We start from the raw sequence: 12,153 nt of genomic DNA, 5'->3' as shown, positions 1-12,153 counted from the left end.
CCTCTCTCATACGTGTTTCCGGAGGTGTTCGAGGATATTGCCCGCACGTGCAAATTCCTTGTTGCAGACCGTACACTTGAAGGGCACCTCTCCCGTGTGCGTCGGGTGATGTGCGCCCAAGTTGCTCTGTTGGGTAAATTTCTTGTTGCATATTGTACACTCGAAGGGTTTCTCTCCTGTGTGGATACGGAGGTGTCTGCGCAGATTCTTAGCTTGCGCAAATTTCTTGTTGCATATTGTACACTCAAATGGTTTCTCTTCTGTGTGGGTCCGGAGGTGTTTGCGCAGATTGTCAGCATGTGCAAATTTCTTGTTACAGATTGTACACTCAAACGGCGTCTCTCCCGTGTGGGTCCAGAGATGCAGGTTCATGGTCTTCTCACGTGCAAATTTTTTGTTGCAGAGTGTACACTCGAAGGACTTCTCCCCCGTGTGGGTTCGGAGGTGGTCACGCAAACCCGAAGACTGCGTAAATTTCTTGTTGCAGAGTGTACATTCGAGGGGCTTCTCTCCTGTGTGTGTTCGGAGGTGTGTGCGCAAATTCGAAGACTGCGTAAATTTCTTGTTGCAGATTGAACACTCAAAAGGCGTCTCTCCTGTGTGGGTGAGGAGATGTAAGCCCAAGTGGTCCGCTCGAGCAAATTTCTTTTCGCAGATTGTACACTCAAAGGGTTTCTCTCCTGTGTGGGTCCGCAGATGCCGGTTCACCAGGGACTGTTGTGCAAATTTTTGATTGCAGATTGTACACTCGTATGGCTTCTCTCCTGTGTGTGCCCGGAGGTGAATGCGCAAATGTTGTAAAATCGAAAAGTTCTTGCTGCAGACTGCACACTCATAAGGCTTCTCTCCAGTGTGGGTTATTCGGAGATGTGTGCGCAAAGTCGAAGGCTGTTTAAATTGCTTGTTGCAGATTGTACACTCAAAGGGTTTCTCGCCTGTGTGTGTTCGGAGGTGTTTGCGCAAATGCGCAGACATCCTAAATTGCTTGTTGCAGATTGTACAGTCGAAGGGTTTCTCTCCTGTGTGGGTTTTCATGTGCCTCTTATGACTGGACGTAGAGTGAAACTCCTTGTTGCACAGGTCACATCGGTATGCCATAGTGGTATAAAGAATTTGGTGACTGGAGAAAAACAAAAGAAACTTTCAGTATGAGTTCTTGGACCTATGCTCCTCTTCAACTTTAACCTGAAAAGGGGTTTGTGAATCTGAAGTACCAAGCGCACCTGTTCACCTTTTAGGTCGTCAAAGGGCTACTGATGGTCCGAGTACCCGGTGCTCCCGGGTGCAGCAGCTCGGCGTGGAACACTTCAGAAGGCGAAGGCGCTGCAGTCGCTCTTGCGAACACACTGCCCAGGGGCTCCGACGAGCTTCAGGTTGGCGATCACCGCTCCTACGGCACTCACGCTCGGGCTCGGACACACCTGGGCGACACGCACACTTGGACTGATGCGGTTTTAGAGCAGGAGCAGACAGCAGACCGTCGTCCGATAGGGTCATCCGGGGTCGTCCCCCCGCCCCAGCCGGGGCCGCCCCATCCTAGTGCCCCCTCCCCGCAACCGCTTGGAAGTGCGCCGTTCGGAAAACCCCGGGATGGAAAGTCAAAATAAGTAAACCCGACGAGCGAAGTTAACGATCTACAAGAAGAATCAGCAGGCGCGACCATACCAGCGCGCACCCGATGATTTTGGTACACACGAATGGACTTTTATGAGGAAGTTGCCCGATAAGAGGAACAAGAAGAAGGTAGCACTGGGGAGGTGGCGTGGCGTAGCGCCGTCCCTAAACAAAGCAGAAGATGAGCGCCAGTCTAGAAGAGGTTAGGATGCGTGTCGTTAGATTTCAAACAGTTTAGAAGGGGCCTATGCATCCAGCACTTTGGTACCACCTATACCAAAGCTTTTTACGACAGTTGAGTCATTATCATTGAGTTAAAATTGTACCAATGCAATATGTCCGTACACTAACCTAAACAACGACACCGGGACGGTTTAGAAGATTGTATAAACTTACTTTTCCGAAGCCAAACTTTACAGAAGCACTTTTTGACACAAGATTGTGACGCCGGTCTATTATGGACCCAATTTTTCTTTAGAAATTCAACAAAACTTGATTTATGATCACACATCCACTTGCGACAAAACACAGTATGGTCGCCCGCGTTCTGCTTTGTTTCGGGACGGCGCTACGCCACGCCACCCCCTCAGCGCTACCTTCTTTTTGTTCCTCTTATCGGGCAACTTCCTCATATTCAACGGCGCTATGGGATACGGTAAGGATGGAGCGGGAGGGAGGAGGGGGTCACTTTACTCTCTGGCAGAGGCAGTCGTGGAGCCTGTCTAAAAATGTTATAGGCATTTTTCTGTTGTTTTCTTTTAAGTTTTATTTTTGTACATATTTACAATAGTCTGTCTCTGTGAAATACTACTCGCGGTCGCCCTCTTGGACAGCCTCCGCTAGGCCCTCCTCCTCCGAGTTGTCGAAGCTGCTGGAGCAGACCACGCCCTGGACGTGGGACATGCCCTGGCCGTCGGGGTCCAGGCCCACGTCCTTGAGGCCCTTGCACACGCTCCTCGGCGTGGTGCTGCTCGGCGGGGAGGCGTGCGCGTTGGACGTGCGCACCGGCCGCTCCACGTCGCGGGCCTCGTCGTCGCCGCCGGCGTCCTCGTACTCCTCGACGGCCTCCTTGCTCTCGGCCTCCTGCTTGCGCGCGCGCTCCTTCTCCTTGTGCAGGATGAGGGCCTCGACGAGCTGGTTCACGTCCACGAGGTTGGGGTTGGGCGGAGGTGGCGGCTGCGGGCGAGGTCGCCGTGGCAGCGGCTGTGGCGGCGGCGGTAGCGGCAGCGGCAGGGGGTAGGGGTAGTGGGGCATGTGGTACGGGTACATGTGGGAGGGGTATGGTCGCGGGGAGCGAGGTGGGGGTGGCGGTGGCGGCGGTGGAGGTCTTGGTCGGGGCCGAGGTCGGGGGCGGGGGCGCGGTCGCGGAGGTGGCCGCGGGTACTGAACAGGATATCTGAATAGAAAAATACCAATTTCAGACGAACCATAAACGATAGCAGTTTTTGTTTGTGGGCAGCATGCCGCGAACGCACCTGTACCTGCTGTTGAGGTACCGCACGACCTCCTCGTAGCTCGGGTACACCTCGCTGGGGTTCTGCAGCGCGGCCTCGTGCGAGACGGCGTCCTGCATGAGGTTGCGCAGGTCGTCGTCCGGGACGGGGTCCGGGTCGGGGCCCACCCACGTGCCGTTGTCCAGGACGTACTTGTTGTAGTTGGCCTCAATGCCCTCGCCGAGGCCGTTGTCGTACACGGGGCGCACCTGGTTGGGTGCCGACTGCGCCTGCTGCGCCTGTGGCCCCTGCTGGCCCGCGGCCCCCGAGAACACCTGAGTTGCAAACGACGTCAATTCAATGGTGAAAAGTGGAAAGGGTGTAAGTCCAATAAAAGAAGGTCCGTGGACTTACGCCCTTTTCACTTTTCACCAGTGAATTTGAATTATTTGAACCTGCGCCGCGGAGGCTGCCGCCCGCCCTGGTCCACCCTCCTACCCTCCTCACCTGCAGGTGCTCGTCGCTCTGGCTCCACAGCCCCTTGGGGTAGTCGGGGTTCCAGCCCTGGGGGTGGTTGTTGTACTCCTTCCTCGAGTCCTCCACCGTGTCCGACGCGTCGCTGAAGCCGTTCTCGTACTGCGGCACGCGGTTCCCCCAGAAGTCGACGAAGTACGGCTGTCCGGACGTGTCGTCCTCCTCGCCGTCGTGGGGCGCGTCGAACTCGTCGCGCTGCTGGCCGGCGTGCACGTCGTCGATGGGGTCCAGCGGCTCGTCCTCCCAGTCCGGGTCGCGGTGGTTGTGGTGCAGCGCGTCGCTGTCCTCGTCGACGTCCTTCATGTCGGCGTCCGTGTTCTTGACCAGGTCGGCGAGGTCGTCCTTGAGCGCACCCCACAGATCCTCGCCCACGCCCGGCACCGGCTTCTTGGGGTAGTTGCTGTGCTTCCAGTTCTGGCGGAAGTGCAACTTGTCCACCTCCTTCTGCAGCTTGACGCGGCCGTTGGCATTGTTGGTGAGGACCTTCTTGGCGTGCTCCAGGACGTCCTGCGGTATGTAGCCCTGCCAGGGGTTAGGCACGGGCGTCGAAGAGGGCGGCCCGTGATATAGTGGCGGTGGAGGTGGCGCCTCGTCGTCGGCGTCCTCCTCCACGGGGGCGGGCTCCTCCGAGGGCGGCGGGGGCGGCGCGGCCGTCGTGGTGGTGCTGACGGCGCTGCCGCTGCAGTTGCACGCCTTGTTGGCGGACTTGCTGCCCCCGCGGATCAGCGTGATGTTGATGAGCTCGGGGCGCGGCGCCGCGGGCGACGTCTGCTGCGGCACTGCGGCGGCGGCCGGAGGCGGCGCGGGGGCGGCCAGGGGTGCTGCCGCCCCGACGATGAGCGCCGCCCCCGGCCGCGGCCGCGTCCAGGCCGTCGGGTAGCGCGGCGCGGGCGGGTACTGGAACTGGAGGGTCTGCATGGCGGCGGGCAGCGCCTGGTACGACGTACCGTACGCACCGTACCCGTACCCGCGCACGGGCACCAGCTTGCGGTAGGACTGCTGCCCGTTGCCGCGCGGCACCGTCACCGAGGACCCCGACGCCACGGCGGACATGGATGACACGACGGACACGGGCTGCATGGAGAGCGGGGGCAGCGCGGCCACGGACTCCAGCATGGAGGGCGCGGCGGGGACGGACACCTGGCGGACCATCAAAGTCGTAATTTATCGGAGGAACTCGATCTAGTCGCCTCGAGACACGCTCAAGTCCAGTTTACGCGTGTGTTTGCCAAACCTGGGACGTGAAGGCCGGCCGCGACGCCGTGATGGAGGTCAGGGGCGCGGCCAGGTGCTGCGCCAGGGCCGGGGCCAGGGCCGCGGCGCTCACCACGGGGGCGCGCTGGTCGCGGGGCACCAGGATGCGCAGCTTCAGGTTGATCCTGTCGCAGTAAATCACTCGTTATCGATTCGTTCTCCGCCGCGGCCTCGTCGCCGGCCCGCGCACACGCGCAACGCGTCCACGGCACACCTACTCTTGCTCTTGCAGAGGACCGCCGCCGCCGGACGAGGTCGCCGATGTGGCCGGCGCGGCGGCCGCGTCCCTCGCGGCCAGGACGGTGCCGACGAGCACCGCCGCGAGCGACAGCAGGTCCCATGTCGAGGCTCGCCGCCGTGTAGCGCCGCTAATTCCCACTTTGTCGCCCGTGTCCGCGCGTCGCGCTGCCCATTCACTCGTTTTCCCAGAATGGCGATGCTCGCCGACGGCGGCTCCTCGCGGCCGGCAGGTGGGAACCACTTGACCTCTCGGCTCGCGCGACCTCGCCGTCGTCGCCGCCGCGCTCGCGGACGCGGGGACGCGCCGCCCCGGGAGGCTCATGTCCGCGGGGCGGCGGCGGTGGCCGCGGCGGCGTGCGTCCAGGTCGGCGACGGCGGCGGGCAGCAGCGGGAGCAGGCCGTCGTGGCCGGCGGCGACATCCTGCCACAGTGGGATGCTTCGCGGGACTGGACCGCCGTGGACCGGATCATAATGATTGCGACAACGGCTGATCGCCTGTCACGCGGGGGCGGAGGGGCGTGGCGGCGACAGCTTCGGGGAGGAAGAGGAGGAGGAGGAAGACTGTAGCCGGTGGCGGCGTCTTACCGCACAGCTTTGTTTCCGGCCGGTTGTCGCTGGCCAGGCGTGGCAGACGCTGCTGCAGCAGCTCGGCTCGGCGCCACCCCGCCGGCGAGTTACTGCGACGCCGTAGTAGTTTACTGCAGATTGTTTCTCGCGATGAGACCACACTGCCTGCTACACCTGGTGCAAGTGGTGTAGTGCCCTGTCCTGTCCCGGCCGGGGCCGCCAGGCCGGGCGGGGCGGCGCGGGGACCGGTCGCGATAATCGCGCCACCCAGACGCACATGCGCTCATACATAGCGGTTACAACCCCGCCGCACCGCCGGCCACTGCGCACTGCGCACTGAGCAAATAATTTGCCGTGAGAAGAAACAACAACAGCGACCGCGATTGTCCCGCGTTATCTCGGTTATCTTTCCGCCGGGAATAAGGATGCAGCCGACACGCGACACCAATCCGCAGATCCGCAGCGGAACCGTCTTGCCTCACAGTCGATTGGTGCGGCGGGACGGCGCGGGACGGGTAGGGCCGGCCCGGCGGACTCGGAAGTAGTGCTCGAGTTTGGCGTGGAAAGCTCGCTCCGGCCAAAGGGGCCGAGCAGGAGGAGGAGGGGAGTGAGGGGAATCAACAGTTTGGCAACAGCTCGAGTCGCTAAGGCAATTTATTTAGCATCATTAGCAAACGACAGCGTCGAACTAACTCGGTTAGTGAATCGTCGGGCATGACCCAGAGCGGTCTGCGATTTTTTTTGATTTTTTTTTATTGCAATGTCGCAATGAAATCCAGTGGCAATGAAGACATCGGCGGAAAGTAGTAAGTGGCTTCAGAAAGCCGCCCGAGCGATGCCCGAAGATTCACGAGCGAAGAGTATACACTATATTCTTACATGACTAATGAACAGATTTTACACTGTTTGACTAGAATGACCACGGAGCCGGCGCCGTTGGCCCCGCCGTACCGTACAAAATTGATGCTAAGAAGTTTCCCGCTGGTTAGACCAGCGGAAGGGAAAGGGTAGGGAAAATTCCCGTCCCTCTCGCCCCTTCCTCCCACCCGTTCACGTCCACCCTTCCCGTGTGTGGCAGATGGGGCGGTCCGCCTGGTCGCCAGCCTGTTGTAACGAGAGAAACGCCAGAGAGCCATACTGGGCGTGCTTTATACCGTGGCTATCTCGGCCCATCCCATCGCCGGGCTGGCCCTTTGGTCCGGGGGGGAGGACCCAGCAGTAGGAGGACCAGCCGCCCGTATGGAATGTCCCCGAGTACTTCCTGCTGCCCCGAGAGGACCAGAGGGACTCTCCTTTGGCAGCCCGCCCGAACACCGTGTAGTTGACCCCTTCTGATCTCTGATCGGACTAGACCTCTCCTCCTTCCTCCTCCTCCCCCTACCACTACTAGTCAACCCGCGCCAGCTCGTTACTCGTTTGTTACTGATCTGACCCTTGTCGAGGACATCAAGATGTCCATCTTCCCCCACCCCCTCTCCATTGCTTCCCACACACATCTGACGCATTTCGACCCCATACAGTATTTAAACTAAAAACAATTTTCAGTCGACTTTATCGGCCCAGCAACGAATAAGATTGTCTAAAAGAAGTGAAGGAAACGAAATGTCTTACAATACACTTGTCTGGGAAAATAAGGGACTGTCTAAAAACCGCTTGCCACTCCGCCACACTTCCTATCAATCAACGGAATTGACAATTTCAAAAGGTCAGAGGGAGCCGTCTATCGGTACACCTGCGCGGTGTGCTCGGTGCGGTGGTAGTTGACGCCGGTGATGTGGTGGCGCTGCGGGTTGTGTTGCTGTTGCTGCTGCTGTTGGTGGTGGTGGAGGTGGTGCTGCTGCTGGTGCAGCTGGCGGTGCTGCGGCAGCTCCTCCGCGTCGTTGCCCTCACCGCCGTCGTCGGCCGGGTGGTGCGCGCCGCCGCCGCCGCCCCGGCCCAGGTTGACGAGCGTGATGGACGTGAGGCCGCCGGGCGCGGCGTGGTGCGCCACCCTCTGCGCGGCGGGCTGCGCGCTCACGAGCGTGGCGGGCCGGGCGTGCAGCTGCTGCAGCTGCGGGTACACGTAGGCGGCCGGCGGCGGCGCGGCGGGCAGGGCCGGCACGGGCGCGGCGGCCGCCACCGCGGGCAGCTGCCGGTACACGGTGTGGGTGTGCTGGTGCGAGCGGATGTGCACCGGCACCTCGATCACCACCCGTCGCCGCTGGGCCCTGGACAACCGAGGCACAAGATTAAAACTCACAGCTGGCAATCAATCAATGTTAAATTTAGCCGTTTCCAAAATTAATTGATGTTTTTTTGTAACTAAGCATAAAAATTTTCCCTACAAAAAATTGACAACACATTTCCAATAAATGGTCATATATGTACATGCTGCTTTAAATAAATGCAGTTTGCCTGTAAATAATTAACGAAATCTTTCAGACAACGCACTTTTAGCTCTTTCCGCTTCAGCTGAGCAGTGAACTCACTCTCGCTTTCTCTCTCTTTCCCTCTCCGGCTGCCCAGCGCGCCTGGGGGTAGGCCGCCCATCCTACGCCCCTCCTGGAGTGATAAGGACCTGCTGCTGCTTCTGCTGCTGCTGGACTTACCGGACGGACGGCGGTGAGGCCAGCATCACCATCGCGACGGCGAGCACGACGTACCCCGCCTGCAGGACAGCAAAGGTGTGTATTGAGGTGGGTCAAAAAACACCATAGACCTCTCGCTATGTATTTCCCCCCTTTTGGTTTATCAAGCTAAGGACCCTCTTCGGGATCCTCTGCAGAAAGTGCACCCAAGTGGGGTAGGTATACACTTCTTTGCATATGGGGATACTTTCACTACGGCTTTCGACGCGCAGACATTCCCCCGATAAACACACACTATCTGGTCAAATATAGGACCGGGATGAGGGGCCCCCATCACTACTGCAAACTCTTGCGGTCCGCCGCCTATCTGCTCGGGCGCGCCAGTCACGTGCACTCCTTGGCCCGGCTGGAGCCGAGGCTAGAGCCGCCGCGGTACTTACTCTGCATTCCATGGCTAGGAGCTACTGATTAGCCCTGGCAGGTCCTCGAGCTTTTAGGTCCCCCGGCCCGAGTCAACTCCTCTCTCCCCCACTCCCCGGGGCACGCACCGCGTCCCGCCCCGCCCGGCCCGCCCGGGGCACGCCGTGAAAAATGAAACGAGTTTCAACATTTAAAATGAATAAAAACGCATCGGAGGGCTCCTTGATTCGGATTGTCTCGCCAGTTGCAGGCGACGACAGGGCGGACCATGAGATTCATTCGCCGCACTGCAACGCCCCCAGGAGCCGGCCGAGCTCCAGAGCTGCCTCCTTGCAGTGTGCGAACTAATCAACTAATCTATCTTCCTGTCATTTCAAAGTGTCTAATTTTCGATAAACTTTATTTATACACGTCGATTCCTTAGTGTCAATTGTTACTATGTACACTAGATAATTATTCATTATAAAGCGTTTTTCAATCAAAACATAAGATGTTATCGTTTGAAAAAATATTTTTGTGATTGCGAACAACATGTCTTAGGGCACTTGTGTTGGTTGAACAGAGTACCTGCTCGCCCCACCCTTGCCCCTCGGGGGGTCCCTGTTGTTGCGCGTCACGGAGTGACAGTCGTTTCAGTCGACACTGACCTTGCGCGGCCGTTACCCGATCTAGACTATTTCTGTTTTTGTACCATCGGACAGGTTCTTAGTTTGAGAAGAAAAGTCAAAGAAGAGTGGAATTTTGTTTATAATAAGAATGTTTTATTTGCATGTTTTTTTCTCTTTTCCAAGACATTTCAAACAGCTATTTACACTCTGCTCACCCACAACAAATGTTCAAACTTAACAAAAACTTAACACATAACGACGGTTTATTTGCACAAACACAACAAGTCCACCGGCTTTTGATGTTATGCACTCAGTTTCGGACTAGACACAAAATTAACAAGTAAATAAATAAAGGACAATATTAATATTTTTCTTCTTTTTGTACAGATATGTCGAATTTAGCAAAAGCGATTTCGTGAATAGCAGCAGTCTAATGTGAACTTTTGCGGAGGCTTGCTACTCGCGTGAAATTGTGTGGCCATGCAGCCAAAGAATATTTACAAACAGTAAGAGTTTTCAGGCGTGAACTGATACAAAACCAGCATAAAAGTGGTGCGTTAGATGTATGCAAAGTACATAACATAGATACACTGATAAGTGATCAAAGCGACATGCCATAAATAATTTACGTTAAATAAATTAACAACAACGTCAGTTTTCTAAATTTTTGGAAATTCTTTCAAATAAAAAAAATCTGACAGTCTGAAGTTTTAAGAAATAATTAATTTAAATCTGATGGGTGGGGTAAGACAGCAGGAAGACCCAAGTCCGTTTTTTCTTTGAGGCGCTCTGCCAGCACATTTACGCCAGTGGAGATGCCATGAGAAATTACTGGCTCCTATTCTTCTCTCCTTCGCCTTCTCAATGATCGATGCCACGTATGAGACAGGACCAAATTGTCATTCAGCGTAGTGCCAAATTTCTCATCGCATCTGCTCCACTAGCTCCCCGGCGTGTGTCGGGCCGACATCGGGGCGCCCGCCGCGTCGTCACCCCCAGTACTGCGGCTTCCTGGTGCGGAAGAAGTTGGTGTCGACCGTCCGCACGTCGGTGATGCCGACCTCGCCGGTCTCGTGCGCCGGGCGGTGGTTGTTGCTGGTGCTGCTGGTGCCGTAGCTGTTGCCGTTGCTGCTGGTGCCGTAGTTGTTGGAACTGCCGGTGCCGGTGCCGTAGTTGTTGGAGCTGCCGCCAACGGTGCCGTAGTTGCTGGTGTTGCCGGTGTAGTTGATTTTGTTCTTGTAGTTGCTCTTCTGGCTGTTGTTGTTGTTGTCGACCGCCGACTGCGCCGTCTCGGACGCGGCCCCCGTGAGCTCGTAGTTGAAGTTGGCCGCGGACAGGGTGCGGTCGTCCTGGTGCTCGCGGAACTTGGCGTGGTACATGCTCTGGTGGCGCCGGCTGTCCTGCTTCTTCTTACCGCGTCCCTTGCTGCTGCTGCCGCCGCCGTACGGCCTGCGGTACTCGTCCTCCTCCGGGCTTCCTTCGTCAGCTTCACCTCCGTCGTGCTGCAGCTGGTACCTGGCAGACGAGAACGTGCAGTTTAGGAACACAGTTTGCGTTGTGTGACATTTTTTAAATGTATCGATGATTATTTTCATTTTGCTTTACCTGGTGGTCTTGCTGGGCCGCCTGTAGGACTGCTGCCGGGTGTTGTGCGACGTGGTGGCGGCGAGGCCGCCGTCACCGAAGTCGTCGGTGGCCTCGGCCACCTCGATCTCCTCATCCTCGTAGAGGCCGACGGGCGCGAGGCCCGGCCGGTGGCGTTTGCTCTGCGTGGCCATGGGCGCGCTCTCGGCGCTCTCGGCCGGGTAGCCGTGGCGGTAGAACTGGTTGTGCTGGTTGATGAAGCGCTCCTCCAGGTCGAGGTGGCCGGTGCCGGGCTCGTCCTCGTCGGTGCCGTACGGTGGGTACTGCGGCGCCGGCACCCGATAGCCGCCGTCCGGCCCCCAGCCCTTGGGCGGGTACGAGCTGCCGTGCTGCTGCTTGGCGGAGCCGCTGCTCTTGGCCGGCCGCTTCCTGGGACGGTCCTCCTCCACGTCGGGGTCCTCGGCCTCGTTCTGCAGTTCGACGAGGTCCTCGTCGTCGGCGTAGCCGTCCGCGTAGGCGGGCAGCTGCGGCTCGCGCTTCTTGGCGTGCTTCTTGCTCTTGGCCTTCTTCCTGGGCGCCTTGCTGTAGCGCACCCGGGTGGGCGCGGGGCTGCTACCCCTCGTGGCCTGCGGGCAGGAGCACCAGGTTATGGAGCATGTCCAAGGGGGTAGTTCACTATAAATTCCAAGGGTACACCAATTTTCCTTGTTTTTTTAAAAAAATTGATTGTTTAAATTGATTTTTCTTTCATTTTTTCTGTTTTTTTTTCTGGACTATTAATGATGTGCACCAATTTATTTTGAGTGAAGTACCCCGCTTCGTGTGACGGGTACCCTCCGCGACGCTTACCTGTGTCCACGGCTTGCCCCGCGGCCCCGCCTTGCGCTTGCTGGGGCTGCCCTTGTAGCGCGGCGGCCGCGGCGGTCCCCTCGGCGGCCCGCGCCCGCGGTGGTAGGGCGGCGGCCGCTTGGAGCCGCGCCGCCGCCGCGTCTCGTGCGCCGTCACCAGGTTGAGCGCCGTGCGCGGGTCCAGGACGTGGACGCGGCGCCGCGGCACCACGAGCGAGGCCAGCGGCGCCAGCGGCCGCGGCAGCGCCGCCGCCGAGATGCCGCGATGGACGACGTGCACGTGGTCCGCGACGCTGTCGGCAGAAAGGTCGGGAACACCCGGTCCCCGGTCACTCGACCACCCGGAAGTACAACGCCCACGTGTCTCTCATGTTGTATATTGCTTTCCCCCCAGGCCCATTCACGTGCCATAACTGTCGTAGTGCCTGCGGCTCGCGGGGCGCATACCTCGCCCCTTTGTCTTCCGCTCCACCCCACCCCGCC

The 12,153-nt window shown here is 58.4% G+C and overlaps 3 protein-coding genes across 3 annotated transcripts in view; all 3 read right to left on the bottom strand.

The window, feature by feature from the left end:
• Positions 1-6: 6 nt before the first annotated feature.
• Positions 7-1,116, bottom strand: LOC113216721 (gastrula zinc finger protein XlCGF8.2DB-like). The gene has a single exon (XM_026436521.2). It carries the CDS (start codon positions 1,096-1,098, stop codon positions 7-9), a length of 1,092 nt encoding a protein of 363 aa, XP_026292306.2. The 5' UTR covers positions 1,099-1,116.
• Positions 1,117-2,404: 1,288 nt separating this feature from the next.
• LOC113216613 (histone acetyltransferase KAT6A-like) lies at positions 2,405-5,934 on the bottom strand. The gene is made up of 6 exons (XM_026436357.2): positions 5,921-5,934; positions 4,816-4,960; positions 4,557-4,721; positions 3,555-4,103; positions 3,090-3,382; positions 2,405-3,010 (listed from the first exon to the last, which is right to left on the bottom strand). The coding sequence occupies exons 1-6, from the start codon at positions 5,932-5,934 to the stop codon at positions 2,422-2,424; spliced, it is 1,755 nt and encodes a 584-aa protein (XP_026292142.2). The 3' UTR covers positions 2,405-2,421.
• A 3,435-nt stretch (positions 5,935-9,369) lies between these two features.
• Positions 9,370-12,153, bottom strand: part of LOC113216679 (uncharacterized) — a 20,587-nt gene continuing 17,803 nt past the window's right edge. The window contains exons 3-5 of the mRNA XM_026436471.2: positions 11,672-11,963; positions 10,844-11,448; positions 9,370-10,753 (exon numbers count right to left, since the gene is read on the bottom strand). Of these exons, the coding sequence (XP_026292256.1) occupies positions 10,228-10,753; positions 10,844-11,448; positions 11,672-11,963 (1,423 nt within the window). The 3' untranslated portion in view covers positions 9,370-10,227. The remainder of the gene's footprint in view (positions 10,754-10,843; positions 11,449-11,671; positions 11,964-12,153) is intronic.

This window comes from Frankliniella occidentalis, unplaced genomic scaffold (assembly GCF_000697945.3).
Source record: "Frankliniella occidentalis isolate FOCC.00 unplaced genomic scaffold, Focc_3.1 Scaffold54, whole genome shotgun sequence".
In the NCBI taxonomy this organism is placed as follows: domain Eukaryota; kingdom Metazoa; phylum Arthropoda; class Insecta; order Thysanoptera; family Thripidae; genus Frankliniella; species Frankliniella occidentalis.
The sequence above is the reverse complement of the archived record's forward strand: the minus strand, read 5'-3'. Positions and strand labels throughout refer to the sequence as shown.